This window comes from Jaculus jaculus, chromosome 8 (assembly GCF_020740685.1).
Source record: "Jaculus jaculus isolate mJacJac1 chromosome 8, mJacJac1.mat.Y.cur, whole genome shotgun sequence".
Classification (NCBI taxonomy): domain Eukaryota; kingdom Metazoa; phylum Chordata; class Mammalia; order Rodentia; family Dipodidae; genus Jaculus; species Jaculus jaculus.
The window spans coordinates 115,401,121-115,425,521 of record NC_059109.1 but is presented as its reverse complement, the minus strand read 5'-3'; the positions used below and the strand labels follow the sequence as shown (position 1 = coordinate 115,425,521).

At 37.8% G+C, this 24,401-nt stretch overlaps 1 protein-coding gene and 1 long non-coding RNA gene across 2 annotated transcripts in view; both read left to right on the top strand.

Annotated features, from left to right (window-relative positions):
- The first annotated feature begins 280 nt into the window (after window positions 1–280).
- On the top strand, window positions 281–4,526 carry LOC123462710. The gene is made up of 3 exons (XR_006638476.1): window positions 281–381; window positions 1,479–1,549; window positions 4,496–4,526. It is a non-coding gene; the product is annotated as an uncharacterized LOC123462710 (long non-coding RNA).
- Window positions 4,527–4,577: 51 nt separating this feature from the next.
- LOC123462910 (CAP-Gly domain-containing linker protein 1-like) overlaps window positions 4,578–24,401 on the top strand; it is a 59,419-nt gene continuing 39,595 nt past the window's right edge. The window contains exons 1-8 of the mRNA XM_045157155.1: window positions 4,578–4,588; window positions 6,124–6,200; window positions 8,637–8,797; window positions 11,788–11,968; window positions 13,244–13,359; window positions 16,071–16,188; window positions 16,965–17,116; window positions 22,696–22,813. Coding sequence (XP_045013090.1) covers window positions 6,186–6,200; window positions 8,637–8,797; window positions 11,788–11,968; window positions 13,244–13,359; window positions 16,071–16,188; window positions 16,965–17,116; window positions 22,696–22,813 — 861 coding nt within the window. The 5' untranslated portion in view covers window positions 4,578–4,588; window positions 6,124–6,185. The remainder of the gene's footprint in view (window positions 4,589–6,123; window positions 6,201–8,636; window positions 8,798–11,787; window positions 11,969–13,243; window positions 13,360–16,070; window positions 16,189–16,964; window positions 17,117–22,695; window positions 22,814–24,401) is intronic.

Sequence of the window (24,401 nt, the reverse complement as noted above, 5' to 3'; positions counted from 1 at the left end):
TTGTTATTCTAAACTATTTCTTGGGAACATATTCTTTCCCAATAGCATTGTATTGAAAAATTTGCCTTTACCTCCCTCAGTTACTTCCTCTGGCTATTGCCTGGAGAAGGTAGAAGATAGATAGGAATGTCATAATTAGATTTACAGCACCCTAATGAAGAAATATGGTTTAGAATACTTAATCTATTTATTTTGAAGAGTTGATGCTTTTGAAATATATAATATACATGTGTGTGTAGCCCTGAATAGATTTTGTAAAACTCTTTTCTTAATTACATTAGCAGCGTATCCCTGAGTCTCTTCCTGAGAAGAAAGAAGTTGACAATGTACCTGGCACCACTACTAAAGCAGGACAACAAATGGCAAATGTACAAATAAAAGGTCAGACCATCTGGATTAGGAACCATGTTGAGTGCTTTAATGATGACCATTCCCTTTGGAAAACAGGGAAATGTCCTGTGATTGGTAGATATATAACCTTATCCAGCAGAATTGTCCTAAATCTACAAACTTTCTCACCATTTTCTGCCTTCTGGTATCATTCAGCTTCTGAGCATGATTTCTCACTCAATCTCTGTATTCTCACCTATCGACTTCTGTGTATCTATACCTATTGTCTTACATGCTTCCACGCAGAGTGCACAAAATGCTGCATACCATCATGCACATCATGTCATGGACAGTGTTTGCATGCCATTCCTAAACCTCACACTGAGCTCTTTCCCACTTTAGTAACTGACATTAAGCAAATCTCCATCAATAACATAACTCTAGAGGAAAATGAAAATTAGCCATTCACACCAACATGAATGGGGACGTAGCATGTAGGAGCCTTGCTGTCATCATGTTTAAAAAGTACAGAAACAGGGGGCTGGAAAGATGGCTTAGCAGTTAAGGCCTTGCTTGCAAAGGCAAAGGAACCAGGTTCACATCCCAGGACCCATGTAAGCCAGATACACAAAGGGGCGCACATGTCTGGAGTTTGTTTGCAGGGCTAGAGGACCTGGTGCATGCATTCCCTCTCTATCTCTCTCTCTGTCTCTACCTGCCTATTTCTGTATCTCTCTCTCTCAAATAAATAAATAAAAATGTTTTTTAAAGTATGCAAACAGAATAAACAGTTATGTTTTTGTAGAAGGATGAATCTTAAAGTAAAACAAGTGGTGCACAAGAGTGTTTCATATCAAGTTTCTTTGAAATAAGAAAAAGAGAAGGAAATTTTGATGGTGTAATTATATTTGACTTATAACTTTCTTGGTGGATGAAGACACTGTGCAAAATGTGACTTGACATGTCCCTATGATATTTTCAAAAGTATGTCTTGCATGTTATTCATTGCCTGAGGTGGCAAATTTTGAATGGAAGTTTGCAAACATTTTAATAATTAAAACCTTCTACTTAATTTTATAAAGATTTTTTGTTTGAGTTACTGTTTCTTTGAGTGAATTTTACCTAAGTGTATGTTTTTTGTATGGCAGCAGCAGAGCCTATAATGAAAGTAGAAGGCAGCCGAGACAGCCATGGTGACAGTGACAAGACTGAGTCACGGGTATGAAATCTTCAATTTAAAATCATGTATTCATACTTGTTGTGGGCTCAAAATATGCATGTGGCAAATAAAAATACCCTTTGATTGACTTACAGGTAACTGGCAGGTTATCATTTAATTTGGAACAGTTTTCATACATGCCTGGTTCTTAGGCTATTGAGAGAGTCTGTAATAATTTACATCTAGAAATCATCTTTCCAGGGCTCTACAAGTGTTCCTTATGATAAAAATCTGGGTCTCCATTTCTATCAAAGCATAATATATCTCAGAATTTAAGATGAAAATTAAGTCTGGTGACTCAGTTTCTATTTTGGATTCAAGGCAAGCTAGTTTTGAAGGCTAGGAAATTGAATTTATGTTAAGGGTAGGTTATTGCCTATGGGTCAAAATTTGTGTTTAGCAGCACCTAGGAGGCAGAAGGATCACCATGAGTTCAAAGCCACCCTGAGACTAATTCCAGGTCAGCTTGAGCTAGAGTGAGATACTACCTGGGGAAAAAGAAATGTGTTTAGATATTCAACCCTTAATTACAAACATAAAGGCTGCACCTTTGCTTTTGTGTTTCATTTTGCCACAGCTACACGTGCCTATTTATTAAATGTGCCCTTGTGACATGATGGCTGTTGCTTTTAAAATAACTCCCCAGTGGGCTGGAGAGATGGCTTAGCGGTTAAGCGCTTGCCTGTGAAGCCTAAGGACCCCAGTTTGAGGCTCGATTCCCCAGGACCCACGTTAGCCAGATGCACAAGGGAGCACATGCGTCTGGATTTCATTTGCAGTGGCTGGAAGCTCTGGTGTGCCCATTCTCTCTTTCGCTCTCTGCCTGTCTGCCCCTCCCCCCCCCGTCACTCTCAAATAAATACATAAAAAATCAACAAATTTTTTTTAATTTTAAATAACTCCCCATAGCCACAAATGTCATCAGAATTATCCTACACCATTGCAAGTGAGTGAGTTACAATTGCTTCTGAGTACTCTGCACTATTTGAATTCACACAAAGTACTTGAATGTGATGTATGTGAGCAGTGTTCTCATTGGTGCATGAGGACTTTGTGAGGCTCTTTGATGTGTTTTCAGTTGGAAACCATTGCTCTTATGTCACACCTTCTCTATGATAGACCTTAAAACTCCATATATCATAAATATCCTATGATATTATAATGATAGTATAAAATATGCAAGCAGATAAAACACAGTAAAATTTTGAGTCCTGTGAATAAAATTGAGATGGATTTTACCCAAGAAGATTGAGAGAGCATGTATGTGCCACCAGGGTAGTGTGAGGGTTGTATTTCTCATTCAGAATAAGATTTTGCACTTGTGAGGTACAAGCCCATTCGAAGACACGAGCCCATGCCAAACATATTAACATGTGTGAGGGCATCTATATTGTAGGAGAAACATGTGGAGTGTAGGTACTTGTGGTCATGTCTGTAATGCAAGAATGACAGAGTAAGCAATGTGAACTGGATCGTTTGTGTCCTTACAGTGAAGAGAGATTAATCATGTACATGGGCTCGAGACATGGCTTAGAGGTTAAGTGCTTGTTTGTGAAGCCTAAGGACCCCAGTTCCCCCAGGATCCACGTAAGCCAGATGCCAAGGTGGCACATGCATCTGGAGTTCCTTAACAGTGGCTGGACTCCCTGGCACACACATTTTCTCCCTCCCTCTCTCTCTCTTTCTCTCTCTCTTCCTCTCTGTCTGTCTGTCTGTTGCTCTCAAATAAATAAAAATCTTTAAGTGAATGTGTCACATTTAAAACAGCAGATAGATGTTCTTATGCTTCTCTCTCTCTTGCCTTGGTATATAGCTTTGATGATCATTCTAGATTGGTGAAGACATGCATAGTAAATCTAAACTATATATCATTTTATTTAAACCTAATATGATTTCTAGTTTTAAAACAGATTCTTTATCCCTATGTTCTGTCCATGTAAATGTTTCCCTTTTTCTCTTAGTTTGCCACAGTTGCTTCCTCCTGGTAGACAGGCTGTAAGATGACCAGAAACAGACCTGAGCTTTTGTCTTTATTAGTTATGTACATATTCATTGTGTAAACAGCACATGTTGGTACCATCCTTACCCTCATCCCTGTCCTTCTCTCTGACGGGATCCTCCTCATTGATGATGACACTTATCCCCTTGGGGATTTTGGCCATGCATTGTGGGGGTTGCCATCAGTCATGTGGAGGAGGCAATGTCTCTGTGTGTAATGTCCCAACTTGTGGCTCTAACTCTTCTGCGAATTTCCCTGAACCATATTGGGTTCATTTTAGGTCTACTTCAGTGATGAGGACTTGGGAGCCTCTGTGTCTCTGGATCTCTAGTTTGGTAGGAGTTGAGTGTCCTCTGTGTCTATCTCCTTCACCCTTGTGCTGGTACCAGGTTCACCAAGAAAATAGTACGCTTGCTCATTTCCCCAATTACTCTATGGTTTCAGCAAGGGCCCTGATGAGGTATGATGGGCTGATTTTTTCCCTTAGGTTCTACATCCATCTGACAAAAGAGAAGCAGATTCACCAGCAGAGAGTGAAGTCAGCACTGGATAAATAGGATGACCATATTAGCCTAGAGAGAATTTAATAGGTGTAGGTCCTCTTGTAGCCCAAGAATGGTGGCAGCTTGATATTGGAGAGCAAACTCGTTATTTGGATATGATTCTGTCTTGTTTCCCAGTTCCAGCTACGGGATCTGTTCCACTGAGTGGATATGTTAGCCAAATCCAAGAGCAGTTCATTACCCACCAAGGTTGTATGCACTTGGGTGAGCATCATGTCAGACCTGAACTTGATAACACTTTACACGGTCTCTATTAAAGAAATGCTGTTTTGAATATCTGCTTCTCTTATGATGAAGACTTGATGAGTTTAGTAACAGGAAGTATGAAAGGTCTTTGTATTTATGCATACAAGATGTGGAAACTCTTGTTTTTCCTATTAACAGAGTATTTCTGAGCCTCTTTCTAAGAAGAAAGAGATGGTCCTATAAGTATTTCTCAAGAATGAAAACAAACCACAATACTTTCAAAAATAAAAGGTAAGCAATAACACTTGATTAGGAGATTGGTCTCAGTCTACTTTACCATGAAACTATTTGAAAGCATTACAAGTGTATGCAAACTGAGTATTAGGGAAGCCTTGTACAGAGACAGAGTGTTGTCAAAATTATGCAATATTCGGGCAGAACTTTTTGCTGCCCTTTTCTTTCAGTATCATTCTGCGGCTAGTGTGTCCTTTACCACTAGATTTTCATATTTCTCCTATATAGACCTTTCACCAACCTATTTGATTGGTTTTAATGAATGGTTTTCATTCTGAGTACACATGTTGTCATGCTGGTGCACCACCAGACCATGTGTCATGTCTTGGAAAGCCATTCCTAAGCCTATCATTGAACTCTTTTAATATCCAAGGCCTGAATTTAGGAAGGTCTCCAAAATAATTGTTGAGCCAATGAAGTTCAACCACTCACACAGTGATGCAAGGATGGTTAGGCAACATGAGCAGAGCTGTCCTCCTATGGGCAGAACAAAGATAAGATAGCATAATCCATTATGTTTTCTTGTATGAGACTGAAGCATTGATAGACAGAGTAGGATCCTAAAAGTTACTCTTTCTGTTTTGCTCTATTTACAAACACAGGGGAAAATTGATAGAAAAGTTGATGACAAAGTACATTTCTTTTGTTTTTTTCCTGTCTTAAGGATGTTACACTGAATAATGTAAGATGATATGTCACTATGATGTTTCCAAAATGTACATCTTGATAATTGTACATTTAACCTGAGATGATAAGCTTATGAAGAGATCCTTGTAATCACTCTCTTTTCTGAATCATTTCAGGGATATAGATGGTACCAGTTCATTTGATTACAGTTCAAAAATTAATAGAAGTGCTGGAGATATGGCTTAGTGGTTAAGTCACTTACCTGCAAAACCAAAGCATGCAGGGTCAAATCCCAGTACCCACAATAAACCAGTTGTACAAGGGGGCACATGCAATCTGTGAGTTCATTTGCATTTGATAGGGGTGGGCTGTGACATGTCCATTCTCCCTGTGTCCTATCTCCATTCTCTCTCCTCATTACACATTAAGTCATTAATTGAAATATTCAAAAGCATTTTTAAAATGAAGATATATTTTAAAAGAAATGATGGAATCCAGGAGTCTGGTGGCGCACAACCTTTAATCCCAGCCGCTCAAGAGGCAGATGGTAGGGAATATCATTGTGAGTCAAAGGGCTACCCTGTGGCTACATAGTGATTTCCCAGGTCAGCCTGGGCTAGAATGAAACCCTTCCTTGAAAAACCAAAAAATAAATAAAATAAAGAGAGATGATAGAGGTGGAGTCATTTAGCATTATGCTCATTACTTTAATAAAGCTTTCCTTAGATTAAGCCAAAAAACATCCAACGAATCTCAAAAGAATTATGTATTCAAGTAAGGGTCAGATTTTTTAAAAATGAAAATTACTGATACAAATTTTACTATGATTAATGGTTTTTATTTTCTACATTTTGGTGCTATTGTTTTCAGGCAATTCATTTAATTGAAATGCCCTTTTTTTCTAGAAGCTTTAGCAGTTCATACCCTGACACCAGAAATACAGAAAGCCAGTCGTGGAGACAGTGAAATGGATATACCAATGGTATGGAAAATTCTAATTTCAAAACTGAGTATATACTGTGTATTAACTTTCAATATTTACTGTAGACCTATATAAATAAATGTGTCTTGGCCTCAGAAGATAATGCATGCCATTTTAATTTTACTTTTTTTACTATCTGATTGCATGTTGATAGTGTGTTGCCAGAGCTTGCATTCAACTAGAGCCACAGATCATCTTTCAGTGGCTTTGCAATTTTGCTTTCTGATAATCTGAGCCTCCACTTGTATAAAGTCATAAAATATCATTTTTTTAAAAAATGAGTTCACGAGCTGAACAGATGGCTTTGCATTCAAGACACTTGCTTGCAAAGCCAACGGATACAGGCTCAATTCCAAGGACCCACATAAGCCAAATGCACAAGGTGGCACATGCATCTCAAGTTCATTTACAGCAGCTGAAGGCAATAGTGTGCCCATTCTCTCTACTAAATTAAAAAAAAAAAAAAAAGAGTTCAAAACCAAGTCTGATGGCTGAGTTCCTACTAGTAACTTATGGGTAAGTAGCATGTCATGGTCCAGAATTCAAGTGAATGGGTCAATATTCCCAGTGCTCAAACTTGATGCTTTCATTAATCAGTGATTAATTCCAAAGTCAAAGGCTGAATCTTTTCTTGTAGTTTCTAGTTCACTGTGGTGTGTACATTCTCTACAAGAATATGTATTGCTTTGTATTCATTACGGTGATGGGGTCATTGCAATCAGGTTTTAAGAAATATTTCTCAGTTTGGTGTGGTGGTGCATTCAAGAATGGCAGTGTATCAATGTGAGCAACATCATTCGTGTCCTAGCAATGAAGAGAGATTAATCTCTTTGGAAGTGTACACAGCATATTTAAAACATCAAATGAATGTTTTTATGCTTCTTTCTCACTGTACAATGGTGTATAGCCTTAATGATGTTTCTAGATTTGCTAAGGCATGCATAGTCAATATAAATTATAGAACCCTTATAAAAAATATTTATATGGGGGGGAGGGAGGGAATTACCATGGGATTTTTTTTATAATCATGGAAAATGTTAATAAAAATTAAAATATATATTTATATGATTTCTAGCTTTTAAACAGTGTATATTCCATTCCAAATTTTTCATTCCCTTAAAATTTCTCTGAGAAATACTCAGACTTTTCATTTTTCACTCACTATGAAAAGGAGCTAGTACTGATTGACCTCCTCCAGTGGATCATGGCCTGTGATTGTATCTCTTCCTTTCCACATATATTCTTTTTTGTTATAGAAAGAATTATTTGTGAATTTGACCTTAATTATTAAAACTGTAGCATAGCATGTGTTCTTATCAAGGATAATATATGCATGAAATTATAAAGGTCACCTGATATGTTTTTGGAGAAAACAATGTGTGATGTTGTAAGCAATTTCTTTTATTACAGATTTTTTACCACCATCATTCTGTTGCAAGTTTTCCCTTAGTCGGCCACTTTTATTTCTTCTTGTTATGTAGGCTAAAGCATGATAGGAAACAGACTTGACTTTGATGACTTTTGTTTGTTTGTTTGTTCTTGTTTTTGTTTTCTGAGGTTGGGTCTCACTATCTCAAACTGACCTGGAATCACTATGTAGTCTCAGGGTGGCCTTGAACTCATGGTGATCTTCCTACCTCTGCCTCCCGAGTGCTAGGATTAAAAGCGTGTGCCGCCATGCCAGCCTTAATGACATTTTTATAGTTTCACGCTTGTATGAGCTCACAATCAATTTGAAAATGTTAAAATGCAACCTCTGATAGTTATGAATCCTTATCTAGAAAAATTTTTCTTTTTATGTCTTTTTTTTTTTAGTTGTATTAGTCATACAGGTAACGCAAAGCTAAATAGAAAGAGTAAATTAGGCTAAGCATGTTAGCACATGCCTTTAATATAAGCACTTGAAAGCAGAGGTAAGAGGATTGATGTGAGTTTGAGGCCATTCTGGGACTACATTGTGAATTCCAGATCAGTCTGAATTAAACTGAGATTCTACCTTTAAAAAAAAGTAGAAAAGGAGTGAGAGAGAAATGAAGGAAGGAAGAAAGAAAGGAAATTCTATAAGAAACCTAAAATAAAGAATACTTCTGAAAAATTTAAAAAAGTGTTATTTCCTCTTTTTTTGAGGTAGGATCTTGCACTAGTGCAGGCTGACCTGGAATTCAGTATGTAGTCTCAGTGTAGCCTCAAACTCACAGCGATCCTCCTACCTCTGCCTCCCAAGAGCTGGGATTAAAGGTGTGTGGCACCACACCCAGCTTATTCCTTCAATTTAAACACAAATATAATTCACAAAATTTAAATGATCTATAAACTGAGACTAATCTTAAAAATAGTTTTATTAACTAAAGAGATAATTAGGTTAATTGTGATTAAGTCAAGATGAGAAAAGAGTTAAGAATATAGGTTATCCTTAACATCAACATTTTATTGCAGGTGGAAGAAAAACAGAAGACACACCAAAGCAATGAAATGGACATATCAGAGAAGACATATTATAGCAATGTTTCTGACACTGAAAATGATTTGACTCAACAAAGTCAGGGCAAGACATCTGAGAAACCACAAAATCTTGTTCAAATGAAAGAACATGCTAGGTAAGACTGGAAATACTTACCTTTAAATCACTATTCTTGTCCCATAAACCACATTGTAATTTAGTCTAATGTTCATGCTTAACAAATTTTATGTATTTATTATTTAATTTGATTTGATATAGGGGCTCATGCATTCCAGGAAGGTCATTAACTTACTAACCAAGGATGACTTTTATCCTTTTACCTCTACATATCAAGTACCAGGCTTTCAGGTGTGAAGCAATATGCCTGCTTTCTGCAGTGCAGAGGACTGAACCTGGGGCTTTGTCTATGCTGGACAAGCGCTCTACCAGCTGAGCTACACTTCAAGCCTCAAGGTTTTTTGTTTTTTTTCAAGGTAGGGTCTCACTTTAGCTCAGGATGACCTGGAATTCTCTATGTAGTTTCAGGGTGGCCTTGAACTCACAGTGATCCTCCTACCTCTGCCTCCCGAGTGCTGGGATTAAAGGCATACACCACCACGCCCGGCAAGCCTCAAATTTTATCCATTACTGGGCATGTTCTGGCTTGCTTGGATGTCAGAAAAATATAATGAAATATTCCTATTTCCAAATATATTGATATATTTTATTAACGATAATAAGCTGGGTTATGAAATGTGAAGAAATTACGTTCTGATGCAGTCTTGTTCAATGAAATCTGCAAATAATTTTGGAAGGAGCTTTCAGTAACTTGTAGCAGAGTTTCAAATACATCATTTGAATTTAGCAGCTTCAGTTCCAGAACTGATGTCTTGTAACAAACCATAAAATGTTACTTGGAAACATTTACATGCATACATTTAAGTGCGTTTGTTAGATAGTGTACAATAGTTGGACATATGATATATAGTAGCTATAATGTATGCATAAAAGATATGTGGTATGCATGGTTTTTCTTTTTGTGATCCAAGAGCATGAGTGCTCCCAAAATTAACCTGATTATATAACATAGGGATTTCACCCAGGAATAAGTGTCCTTATTGTTATTTCAGTATATTTCTTAAAATCCATTAAAATGCTATAATTGTCAGCTGGATGGTCAGCATGAACTGTGACAGGTCAAACTTGCTCTTGATATTATGGAATAGAAATGGCACTTTGCCTTCTCTCTCTTCCTAAGAATACCCAGCCTAGTAAAAGCAGCATCCATCAAATTATAGTTAAGGAATATTTCATCATTTCTATCCCCCAAAACTTTGGAGGTCAACAAAAACAAGGAAGGTCTAAGAAAATGTCCCAACCAAAAGGAGCCTAAATGTCATGTTGAATCCTGTATTCGATCTTGGAACAGAAAAATGACATCATATTCAAACAGAAGAAATCCAGATAAAGAATCAGCTTTTGATAACAATAACCCATCGATGTTGAATTATCAATTGTTACAATTGACATCTTTGTACAAGATGTGGATAATAGGGAAATTGGATGTGTAGCATCATAGAGTTCACAAGTGAATCCAGTCAGGCTTAAGCTTTTTTTATTGTTGTTGTTTGGGAAGCTATTGCTAAATCAATGTCATTGCTCATTGCTGATCTATCAAAATTGTTTAAATTGTTAATTTAGGTAGTTCATATGTGTGTGTGGAAGATTAACCACTTGGATGCTAATTAAATGACATAAAGTATCTTTGGTCAATAAGTATAAATAGTTCTCAGTAAAGTCCTTATTAATTTACAATTCTACCAACACAGTATGAAATGGGCATTACTAAATCAATTGAGATTATTTTTATTTTTATTGTTTGGTTTTCTCAAGGAAGGGACTCACTCTAGCTCAGGCTGACCTGGAACTCCCTCTGTAGCCCAGGCTGGGCTCCAACTCACAGAAATCCTCCTCCTCTACCTCCAAAATACTGAAATTAAAGGCATGCATCATGCATCATGCCTGGCTGAGAACATTTTAAAAGTTGCAGATGTTTTTGGTAATGTGGGGAGACCACAAACAGGGCCTTACACATTTTAAGTAGCATTCTACCTTAGAGACACCAAAAATGGTTCTATTTCCCATCAATGGGCATGAAATAGAAAATAATTACTGATTATTTTATTCAACATTTTGTCATTTATATATTTAGAGCATATATCATTTAAATCTGTGTTGAAAGGACAACTTATTTATAATACTAAGTTATTAGTTACTCTCATTTCCAGTGGTGTTAAAATTTTACATTAAATACATAATAATGTAACCTAAAGTATTGTAAAGAAAAGAAATATGAAAAGCTGGGATACAGAGATTAGATGCCTTAGCCTCACCTTGGGTTATAGTTCATGGAGATAAATTGTTAGGTGTGTGCGCATGCATGATTGTGTGTGAATATGAACACACACATGCCATGGCACATGTGTGGAAGTAGCAGCCCAACTTTGGATGTCGATCTTCTCCTTCCACTTTGTTTGAGGCAGGGTCTCTCAGTTTTTACCATTGCTTTCTACAGGCAAGTTGGCCCGTGAGTGTCTGGGCGATTCTCCTGTCTCTGACTTCCTTCTTGCCCTAGGTGCACTGGGATTCCAGATGTTAGTGCCACAGTGTCCAGGTTTCTGTGGACCTGGAGATCCAGGTCCTCATGCTTGCATACAAGAATTTGATTCACTCAGCCATCTCCCCAGGTCATGCAGGTCACAGTTTGCTTACACTGTATTTATAAGCTTGTTTAGAAACTGCTCTGAAAAATGAGTTAGCATTAACATATTTTTAGCTGAGGAGTAATTATATATATGCATATATATACAAAATGTACTTTTAGTTTATTTTACTAAATATGTTCAAAGTTTCTTTTTTATATTTAGAAGTGCTAGTACATTTGCAGTCAGCAGAATGTTTTCATCATTATCTTTCAAATATATTTTGGAAATGTCTGAATTGTGACATTAAAGACATGATACTAGAAAGAAACATGCTGGAAAACTTTTCAAAATCATTAGAATAATAACTTAAGAAGAGCCAAATCACAAAATGAACTGCTTAGCTTGTAAGAAAAAGAGTTTGAATAATCCTATTCAACCTCAGGTTGGCCTTCAAACAAGAAGCTGAGCAAGGAAAAGATGTGTATATGCTTTCTGAAAATATGAAGAAACAGCTCCAGAAAATAGAAAAGAAATATGAAAAGGAAGTCAAAGTCAGGAAACAACTAGAAATGTCTCTTCGAGCTCAAGATGTGGAATTGAAGAGATGGAAGAAAACAAAGGAGGTAAGTTGATCTTTGGTAAAAGTTTGTATTTCTAAGTTTGTTTCACCAGTATGTCTCCTAATGGTTATTCAGTTCAGTATGCCGAGTCATGTTCTGATGAATGAGAAGAATATGACCTGGGAAATGCATTGTTTGAAACTTTCAACCTGCAAACATCATAAGCCTGTATTTGCAAACTGAAGACATTTATTACATCATCAGGCCCAACGAATCTTTTTTTCTATGCAAGACTGTGTTCCTTCTCTCACGATCTGCCTAAAACACCAAATTCTATGCGACCATGACACAGACACTTCTGGTGGCGATGCAGATATATCACAAGCCTGCAAACACCTGATGCATTTTCATGAGCCTCCAGTTCCTAAAGACCATAGAGATAAATGATTATTTCTCTTTTCAGATGCAGTAACTGAAACCCAGAGAGTTAATCTTCTCAAGGACACAGGACTAGTAATTGTGAAGCTGGTATTCAGACATTCTGGCACCTGTGTAGTTTGTACCTCCCACAGTCTTCTGTGGAAGACCTAGTTGTTACTAGTTAATGTTAATGTTCATCTTGATATGGCTTAGTTTACTTCTGTATGTGAAATTTCTCCAGTTAGCTACTGAGGAGGTATATTTTATGATGTTCCCCATATTACCAACATTTCCCACTTGGGTTTCTGATGCTGAGGGTGATGACACATCTCTGCCATCACAGCCCTCATGCCACTGAAGCTGGAGACAGGTGAGTTTAAGGTCAGTTAGACCACCTATGGGGCCACTGTAACACATGGTTTTCTAACTTAAAAGAAAATAATTATTCCAGCCTAGAGCAGAATCCACAAGCTTGTCTGTGAAGGCTAGACCATTTTCTAGGTTGTGAGGCCATGAGCCCTTGCCACAACCCATCAGTTACCTGCACAGGCATAACAAATAACTACTCAATGAAGGGGCTGCATGTAATCAATTCAAGTCAAACATTAAAACTATTTACAAATATTACAAGATTTTTGTAGCAATTAGACACAAAATGATAAAAAACCGATCTGAAAAAAATATCATGAATAAACAGTTTATATATTTATTTTAGCAAATCTTTTCAAGATAATTTATGATGGTGATGTAAACAATATTAACTGTTTTTTAGAAATGGCATTCAATGTGTCTTTATGTCACTTTCTAAAACTGAGGAAATTTGTCTGAGCTTATCATCACACTCATAAAAAAATGATATATTTAAGAAAGAAAGGAAGCATCTAGATTTTAAAAAATATTTTCCATAATTTTTTAAAGATTGAAGATGAAAATATAATGTTAAAGAAAAAACTTGTAGAATTTGAGCATTCGCTAAAATCAACAGCACATGATTTGAATGAGAAAATTGTTGGATTGGAAAAGAAACTACAACGGTAAGAGTTTAACATTTTAAGCCTATACAGCAACTTGTTATTTTGAATTCTAATTATACTGAAACAATGTTGAAATTCCTTATTTCAATTTTTTGATTTTCCTACTTAAAAAATAGTATGTTAGGACTTACTTCAAGAAAATGAAAAGGAAAATTTGAAACATAATAATTTACGCTTTTGTATTTGAAATTACCATTTTAAAAGTAATGATACTGGCTTTGGCATAGTCTATCATCTGCAATCTTCTCCACTGGCCTTGAATTCTCATTTCAGAGCACATGTTGCTCTTACTTTTCTTAGGGAATGATGTTTCTTTCAGTATCCAATACTTTAATATGTAAAATTATCTATACTATTTCAAAGCATCAAAAATCATCTTAGTTCAGCTTATATTTTCTTTCTGTCTCTTTAAGTTATATATCTTTGGGATATAATCCTTGTGCTTCGGTGTCTCCTATGAGCACTCAGGGTGGAAATGCTATTATTCTGTGTGTGTGTGTGTGTGTGTGTGTGTGTGTTGTATTTGTCTATCACCTATTCACATACTCCCATATAACTTTACCCTCTCTATATTGCATATATAACATCAAAGACTATAAATATTAAGGAAATCATTGTTATATCACGTTGCTCAGGAAGTACTGGATGGAAAAATGGTCTGTACACAATGAGCAGACATGCAGTATTTTCCCATGTGCTTTTTGCTTCTTCTGAGATAAGTTTTCACTCTGTAGCCTCGTCAAACTTGGAACACCACACTGTGAACTCAATTCCTGGCTATTGTTCTTCATCTTCCAAAAGGTTGAGGTTACAGTTGGGAGCTATAATACCTGGGTTTTCAAGTATTTCCAATACACATTTGGCTACATTTTTGGATACAGAAAGCATCGATAAGAATAGCTAACTTTGTAAATGACTCATATTGTCAAAAACATGTGTGTCCGAAACAGAAAAAGGAATCTGAATAGTCATATCTCAGGTGTCCATGAAGCAGCCAACACGGTGCCTTTTGTCTTTAGTTTCTGACTACTTGAGTTTGTTCTCTGAGTTTAACTCCTATTTAACTTCCATTTTTTTCCTGCTTGTGGATCCCTTGTATTTGTCAGATTGTGCTGGCAAAGACTTGTACATTCTTTTTTTTGTTCATTTGGTTTTTGGTTTTTTGAGGTAGGATCTCCCTCTAGCCAAGGCTGACCTGGAATGCACTATGTAGTCTAGGGTGGCCTTGAACTCATGGAGATCCTTCTACCTGGAATTAAAGGGATTAAAGGTATGCACCACCACGCCTGGCTACATTCTTATTAAAATGGTTCAAGTCCTTTTGCCTTAGGTGTATATTTCCTTTCTTTTTAAAAACAATATATTTATTTACTTGCAAAAGGATAGAGAGCAAATGGGTGCACCAGGAACTCTTGCTGCTGCAAATGAACTTCAGATGCAAGCACCACTTTGTGCATCTGGCTTTGTGTCAGTACTGGGGAATCAAGCTCAGGCTGACAGACTTTGCAAGCAAACACTTTAACAGCTGAGCCAGCTCTCAGTTCCTGTTTCCTTTCTTACCGGCTCTGCATATCCTCTTTCACTGCTCCACACAGACTTCAATGGTGTCTCTTGGCTCATTTTCTATTCTAAAAGGCTTCCTTGATTCTGTCTTGTTACTTTGGACTGATATTGACACCAGGGTCTTAGAAGTGCCAAGCATTGCAGATTGAATGTGAAATCTGTCCCACAGGCAGTTTGAGTAATTGGTCCCCAGCTGGTGGCAGTTTTTGGAAGACTGTGGGACCCTTAGGATGTGGAGCCTTGCTGGAGGAAGTGTGTTGCTGGCTGTGGGCCTGGAGGAGTTGTGTCCTGGCCTTATTTCCTGATTGTGCTTTGCTCCCTGACCAGCCAGCCTCCTACTCTGTGCTGCTCTGCCTCCCCTGCTGTGACGGAAAGTATACCTTGAAACCTTAAAATAAAGCTTTCCAACCTTAAATGCCTTCCAACCTTAAATTTCTTGCAATGATTGGTCACATAATGATAGTAACTGATTGACCAAATTACTATGACTATACCAAATACACTATTATGGTATTGTCTATTATGTACCTCTCTTGTACTGGATGACACTTCACAAAACGTACTTATCTTTTTTAAAAATTCACGCTTTTCATTACCTTGGTTACTGATCTTTAACTTATAATAAATATTAATAGTTAAATGTTTCACACTAACACACTAAAGTGAATATTAATAATTATATAACTGTATGCACACACAATGTAATATTCCTGTTTTATTTTGATAAATATAATTTTATTCATATTAATTATTACATAACTATTATTAATGTTTAAACAATAGAATAAAATGAAAAGTTAGATAAAATGAGAGGGGATAGCAGATTAGCAGTTCGCTCGCTTCCTGTGAAGCCTAAAGACACATGTTCAACTCCAAGATCCATGAGCACAATGTGATGCATGATGCAAGCACACAAGGTCACACATGCACATAAGGTGACGCACACTTCTGCAGGTTGATTGCAGTGGCTGAAGGCCCTGGCGTACCAATTCCCTCTCTCTCTTCCTCTTGCTCTCATAAAAATATTAAAATAAAATAAAATAAAATGAAGGACGATGACAATTTAGAGACTTTTTATTTGTATGATACTACATATATATGCTTAAAATTATTTAATTTGAAGTAACATACTATCTTCCTCCTTGCAGGTACACAGATCTCTTAGAAGAAGCAACAAAGAGATCAAGTAATTCAAAAAATGAAGGCATACCTCATGACACGAAACACTTTTACCATAAGATTGAAATAATTAACACAACACACGAGGTAATTATAATCAAGTTTGGAAACAAAAATCACTCATGCCTGGATCATATAAAATTTTCTATGCTTTAAAGACTGAAATGAAGGTATAAAATATTTAAGGGTCAGGGGAAGTGGCTGTTAGTAAAGTGTTTGCCATGCAAGCATGAGAACCTGAGTCCAGATCCCGTACACTCACATAAAAGCTAACATAGCAAAGAGGCTCCCAGACAGAGAGGAAATGAGGCCCACAAGGAAGCACTGAGGTGTATCGCTGGTTCTCGGTAAAGTGTTAAGTAAACATATATTCAGGGATAATTCACTGTGGATCTTGGCTATGTGATATGTGCTTTTCTTTCTTTTCTTTTTTTTTTTTAAGAAACAGCTTGTGTTTGCAGCTGAATACTTTTATCAAACTGTTTCCTCCCTATAGAACATTTCATGTTCAATATCTTCTATGAGATTTCTTTTTTTTCTTTTTTTTTCTGGTTTTTTGTTTGTTTGTTTGTTTTTGTTTGGTTTTTTTTTTTTTTTTTTTTTTTGGTTTTTTGAGGTAGGGTCTCACTCTAGACCAGGCTGACCTGGAATTCACTATGGAGTCTCAGGGTGGCCTCGAACTCACGGCGATCCTCCTACCTCTGCCTCCCGGGTGCTGGGATTAAAGGCGTGCGCCACCACGCTCGGCTCTTCTTTGAGATTTCTTATTCTTGTCTGTTTTAATTCAAGCTGGCAAAGAAATGTTTGGTATTAAATGTATCTAAGGACTATTGACCTCCTTTTTTCTGATGTCTTTTCGTTAGCATAAGGTCTCTCGGCTGGAGCATACAACTGAAAAGCTCAAATCTAAGCTCTTTGAGATGGAGACACAAAATTGTCTAGCTACAATCAAAACAGAAAAGTATAAGACATTAGACCAAGAAGTGAGAGTAAGAAAAGCTCAAAAACAGAGCATGTAAGTAAAACCAAAAAACTACACATAGAAAATTAGATGCTGGGCTGGAGAGATGGCTTAGCGTTTAAGCACTTGCCTGTGAAGCCGAAGGACCCCGGTTCGAGGCTCGGTTCCCCAGGTCCCACGTTAGCCAGATGCACAAGGGGGCGCACGCGTCTGGAGTTCGTTTGCAGAGGCTGGAAGCCCTGGCGCGCCCATTCTCTCTCCCTCTATCTGTCTTTCTCTCTGTGTCTGTCGCTCTCAAATAAATAAATAATAAAATGAACAAAAAAAAAAAAGAAAAGAAAATTAGATGCTCATAATGTTTCACAAATGCATAATTTAACATGCGTATATGTGTAGGTATACAAATGTGGGTATGTGTGTAGATGTTCTTCGTGCTCAACCTGTTTTTGAGACAAGGTCTTTTGCTAAACATAGAAATTACTGTTTGGGCTAGTCTAGGTAGCCACTAACACCTAGATATCCTCCTGTCTCTGTCTTCCCAGTACTGGGATTATAGGCCCATGCCAATACACCTGGCCTTTTTTTTCCCCTTTAAAAATTTTTATTATTATTATTGACAACATATTTTGCATGGATACATCATGTGTTGCTACCCTCTTTTCCCTCATCCCTGCCCACTGGGGACCATCCTCAGTGGGGTTGCATGTATTCCCTATGGGGTTTTGGGGTTATGTGTTGTGGAAGCAGCAGTAAGTTATTTTTTGCCGGGGGGGAGGGGATGCCTCTAGACATGATGTCTCAACCTGTGGGCCTTACAATCTATTTGCCCCCTCTTCTGCAGAATTCCCTGAGGGTGAGTTGTAAGTCTACTTTAGTAGTGAGCTCTTAGGAGCCTGTGGATCTCTTCTTTGGTAAATGTTGAGTATCCTCAGGGTCTGTCTCCTTCACCCTGGCACTGATATCGGGTTCAGCATGGAAGCAGAACTCTTGCTTGTCTCCCCAATTCCTCTGTGGCTTCAGCTGTGGCTTGGCTGAAGTGTGAGGGGTAGTTTTAATCCTCGGGTCTCACTACCTTCTGAAAAAGAAGAACAGATTCTCCAAAAGAAAGTGAAGTCAGCATAGTTTAAATGGGATAAGCATTATTAATTTAGGGAGAATTTGATGGATGTAACCCATCTTTTAGTCAAAGACTTTTAGGTCACTTATGTATAGGATCATATCATCTGCAAATAGGGCTAACGTGACTTCTTCCTTTCCAATTTGTATCCATTTTATTTCTTTCTCCTGTCCTATTGCTTCAGCTAGTACTTCTAGTACTATGTTGAAGAGCAGTGGTGAGAGTGGGCATCTTGCTCCAATCTTAGGGGGGATTGCTTTGCGAGTTATTCCCCATAAAGTATTATTTGGGCTTTAGTGGCTATTACAAATAGCATTTGTTGTGTTGCCATATAAACCCTCCTTACCTATACTTTTCCAGCATTTTGATCATCATGGAGTGGTGTGTTTTTTTTCAAAGTTTCTCTGCATCAATTGAGACCATCATGTGGTTCTTGTGTTTTTTTGTATCTGGCCATTATTACGTTGACTGATTTGCCTGATGTTTAAACCATCCCTGCATTATTCCTGGGATGAAGCCTATACCGATTAGAGGAGTTGGTGAGCATAGATGCTGTGTTGACTGTGTTGCTGAGATTTATTCAGGATCTTTGCATCTAGAATTGTATCTGGGATATTAGGGCCTATAGTTTGCTTTGTTTGTGACACCTCTGCCTGGTTTTGGTGTTAGGGTGGTGTAGCTTCATAAAGAGGAATTGTAACGGATTCCTGCTCTCTGATTATGTGAAACAATTTGAGAAAAATGGTTTCTTCAATGAAGATTTGATACAACTCATACCTGAGAAGCCATTCGGTACTGGACTTTGCTTTTGGGAGGAAGTTTTTTATAACCTTTTTCACTCTCCATGGATTGTGATACATTTGTTTAGGAGATTAGTTTGTGAGTTTTGTTTTGTGTTAGGTGGTGTATGGCTAGGAATCCTCCCCATTTCTTCCAGATTATCCAGTTTTGTGGAGTAGAAGTTTTGGAAGTATGTCTTGATGAACTCTTCCAATTTAATGGAAGTCTGTTGTGACCTCCTTTCTGTTTCTGATTATGTTAATTACGACTTTTCTTTTTTTCATTTAATAAGTTTGGACAGCGGTTTGTAAATCTTGTTTACTTTTACAAAAAAAACAGCTCTTTGTCTCATCATTTTTTAATTGTTTTCTTAACCAGGCATGGTGGTGCATGCCTTTAATCCCAGCACTTGGGAGGTCACAGGTAGGCGGGCTGCCGTGAGTTCAAGGCCACCCTGAGACTACATAGTGAATTCCAGGTCAGCCTGGGCTACAGTGAAGCCATTCCTTAGGAAACCAAAATAACAATAATAATAACAATAACTTTGTTTTCTTAGTTGCTACTCTGATTTCCTTCGATCTAGAACTCTTAAGGTTGGAATATTCTTGTTTTTCCAGTGCCTTTAGGTGGACAATGAGGTCATTGATTTGGGATCTCTCTGTCCTTGGTATGAATGCATTTGGTGCTATGAATTTTCCCCTTAAGACTGCCTTACTTGTGTCTCATAAACTATGTTCATTTTATAACCTGCCACTTTGATGAAAGAGTTTAGAGAAGTGTTTTATAGAGTCTCTTATGTATAGAATCATATCATCTGCAAATTAGGGTAGCTTAACTTCATACATTCCTATATGCATCCTTTTTATTACCTGTCTTAACCAGTAAGCCATTTTGGTAATCCAGTTTTTCAATTTTTTTTTAATTTTTTATTTATTTATTTGAGAGCGACAGACACAGAGAGAAAGACAGATAGAGGAAGAGAGAGAGAATGGGCGTGCCAGGGCTTCCAGCCTCTGCAAATGAACTCCAGACACGTGCACCCCCTTGTGCATCTGGCTAACATGGGACCTGGGGAACCGAGCCTCGAACCAGGGTCCTTAGGCTTTACAGACAAGCGCTTAACCGCTAAGCCATCTCTCCAGCCCCAATTTTTGTTTTTGTTGAGATTTTCTTTGCATACTGAATGTGATTTTTTTTAGAGATACTTCAGGGTGATACTGAGAAAATGTACATGCTATAATGTTTGGGGAGAATGTTTTATAAATATCTACAAGTTCCACTTGACCTATGATATCATTTAACTCCCGTGTTGCACTCGCTTGCACTCGCTTGCGTGCTCTCTCTCTCTCTCTCTCTTTCTCAAGATAATCTCCTTATTCATTAGAGTGGGTTATTGAGATTGGCCAATATTATGGTGTTGGAGTTGATTTCTGAGTTTAAATGTAATAATGTTTCTTTTATACAGTTAGGTGCATCTATATCGGGTATACACTTGTTTAGGACTACAAGGTCCTCTTTGGAGGATTGTTCTCTTTATCAGAATGAAGAGGCCTTATTCATCTCTTCTGAGTTATTTTTGCTTGAGGTCAATTTTGTCCAACATTAGAACAGTGATGTCTGCTTGCTTTCTGGTTTCATTTGCTTGGAATATATTTTTCTGTGCCTTTACTCTAACATAGTATCTTTCATTGGTGATGAAGTATATTTCTTGAAGACAAGGAAGAGATGGATTTGGTTTGGTCATCCAATCTGCTATCTGTGTCTTTTGTTTCGAGACTTTTGAGAATGGTAATATTCAGGATTATTATTGAAAGATGTGTATTGATTCGTGTAATTTCACAGTGTTTGGCATTTGATCATTCCTTAATTGTTTAACAATCATTCTAGCATCATTTTTTCTGTAGCCTCTGCATAGATGTGTATATCATTCTCTTTCCTATGAATTATCACTTCTAGTATTCTCTGTACAGCTAGCTTGATGATCAAAAATTCCTTTAGCCTATTTTGTCATAGAAATAGTTATTTTTTTCTTCCTCCTGTAATTATGACTTATTGTTTCATGGGTATAGTACTCTGGGTTGGAAACTGTGGTCCTTCACAACTTGAAACATAGCATACCAAGCATTTCTGGCCTTTATATTTCCATTGTGAAGTCAGCTGTTAATTCTGATGTACTTGCCTTTATAAGTGACCTGAAGCTTCTCATTTGCATGTGAAAATATTCTTTCTTTTGCTTGGGTTTTTGCAGTATTTGAAAGGTTACATCATTGCTTATGCTTCCAGACAATGGTCTCTTCCAATGCAGCTATATCCCCAGCCCTACTGATATTTTATTCTCAAATTTTAGTCACCTTTTCTTTAGTAGAGGTGCTTGCTATCTTCAAGAGGGATTTTCTTAAAGTAGGGTTGAGGTATCATGTCCTTGTCTTATAACTGGTATTTCAAGACACCAGACTTCTCTCTCTCCCAGCCTTTCTGATTGAATGAAGTAATGTTTTTACCAACAGTTACTATCTTGAGCATAGACTCTACCAAAAATGATGAGAGTTCACTAGAAAACAGTCAACACTTAATTGCTCATCATTGTAGAGAAATCATTGGTCGAGTATCACATGTGCCAGCATATTGGTTATTGTGGATTTGTGAGTGGAGAAAAAAGATTAGAAAGAAGAAAATTTTATAGAACACAGAAATTAGCTTTAAGTTCAACAAGTACTGAGGGTTACACTGGTGGACACAATTCTATCAACGATTATAAGTTACCTTTCTTTCACACCTTTGAGGTTACCATTAGAGTGATAGGTAGGGACATATTCTTCAAATTTTCTCAGTTCAGCGTGAGTGCATGCTAGAAAAATCAACACAATGACATTATTGTGGATGACGATTTAAGTTAAAAGTGGTCTGAATGATTCCTTGTTCAGTTGTGAGGGATGCATAGAAGACAGAAAGGTTGGTCGTCCACCACTTAAACTTGAGAAGGGGCTGGAGAAATGGCTTAGTGGTTAAGGTGTTTGCCTACAAACCAAAGGACTCCAGGGTTTAGTTCCCCAGAACCCATGCTAGGGCAGGCTGCACAAGGTGGCACGATGGGTCTGGAGGTTCATCTGCAGTGGCTTGAGGCCAATGGTGCACCCATCTCTCTCTCTCAACTCACTCTTCTCTCTCTTTCTCTCTCTCTCTCTCTCTCCATCCCTCCCTCCCTCCCTCCCTCCCTCTCCTCTCCTCCCTCCCCTCCCTACCTATTTCTCTCTATCTCTCAAAAAAAAAAAAAAATTGAGAGGAAGGGCCCAGCTAATGATCTTAGAAAGCTGACTGGGTTTATTTAATCACCACCTGAAACAACTCCTTCTTCCCCATGGTTGTTTGGCTGAATTATCCCTCAGTTATTAACCTCACCCATGTATTATATGGAAAGCATATCAGTGAAAGAAAATTAATCTCCAAACAGATTTGGGGAATTTGCATTTTCAAAAACATACCCAATACTGGCTTACTAAATGCAAGTATTGATAGAGTTTTTTGAAAGTATGTGTTTTCCTTCATGCATATCTTTAATAAGTTCAACATGCTGTTTAAATTAACTTATGACTACTGAAAACCTATAATAGTCAAGTAAGTTAATGCATGCATCATCTCAGATATCCTTACATTTTTTCCTAGTTAAATATGCTTATAACTGAAGAATTCTTCATGGAATGGGAGAATCTGTGCTCACCTTTTGTTCTCTTGACAGGTGTCCTGTGCAATTTAGTATGGAGACTGACCAAAGACGTTCAGAACCAGAAGATTTAAGAACAGCAAATGTAAATCCAAGGTCTTCTGTGGAGAGTCCTAACTTCAACCTAGCCAGAGTGAGTCTGAACATTGAATTTCTTGGTGTAACATTTCACATGTAATGCTTGCTTTTAATTTGGTGAACTAGAGCCTGGCATGGTGGTGCACGCCTTTAATCCCAGCACTCAGGAGGCAGAGGTAGTAGGATTGCTATGAGTTCTAGACCACCCTGAGATTACATAGTGAATTCCAGGTCAGCCTCAGCTACAGTGAGACCCTATCTTTAAAAAAAAATAAATAATAATAATAATAATAATAATAATAATAATAATAATAATTTGCTGAACTAATGAATTATATAGCTAACATGTTCAGAAGCTTATGGTAATGCATGTTAATGAAGAAAACGATGCATTCATAATTTCATGAAGTCTGTCGTGCTGACACAATTTAACAGATCCTTCGTTTCCACGTCTGAGGAAATACAGGTAACTCACCCCATGTGGTGTAGCTATCCTGAAAGGCTGCATCTACATGAGATCATAGAATGTGAATATGATCCCTTTGACCACAGGAACCTATCTTATGCTTGGCCTTAGATTTCAAGTGTTTTTGTTTTGTTTTGTTTTTCTGGTTTTTTGAGGTAGGGTCTCACTCTGGTCCAGGATGACCTGGAATTAACTCTGTCATCTCAGGGTGGCCTTGAACTCATGGAAATCCTCCTACCTCTGCCTCCCAAGTGCTGGGATTAAAGGCGTGTGCCCACCACGCCGCTTCGAGTGTTTTAAACTGCTTGGAGTTCACAGACTGTAAGACTGATCCTGCAGCATCTCAAGTGTGTTGAGACATTTCCACGAGTGAATTCGATGGATTATTCAAACATTAGCTTTCTCTCAGCCCTCCCTCATTTCCTTTCTCTGAACCTCACCCTGGCTTCCTGAGAAGCACCACTGATACCAACTTCACCTTAGAAACAAGTCACACTACTCCATGCTAGGAAGTGAAGAGGAGAAAGAACACATGGTCATGGTCTTTGGGAAACGTGGCACCTCACTTAGGCTGATATTTTCCAGGTCCAACTATTTTCCTGCATATGTCATACTTTTATTATCCCTCGAGTGCTTAGGTTGATAAAGTGAAGGCTATGTGCCTGAAGTCTGCAGGTGGTGTTCTCTGCCAGGTCTGGTGGCTGGGGAGCTCGAGCTATTATAATGTGGGCTGGAAATTCAGTTCAAGAACCAGCTGAACCTCTCATCTGGAGCACCTAGGCTTTCTTTGTGGCCTCCCTTCCTCAAAACATGGGAACAGATTCACAAGACAAGCACTTTGGGACCAAAAGCTTCCATAATCTAGAGGTGGAAGTCACATGCATCATTCTTATCACACTCTATTCAACAGTAGCACGGCAAGGATTGACCTATATTCCAGGGTTTTATGGGTGAATACTGAAGAATGACATGTACTGGGCTGGAGAGATGGCTTAGTGGTGTGTTGGTTTGATTCAGGTGTCCCCCATACACTCAGGTGTTCTGAATGCCAGAGTCCCAGCTGATGGCAATTGTAATTAAACGCCTGCTAGAGGCCTGGTATAGTGGCACATTCCTTTAATCCCAGCACTCAGGAGGGCAGATGGTAGGATGATTGCCATGAGTTCACGGCCACCAA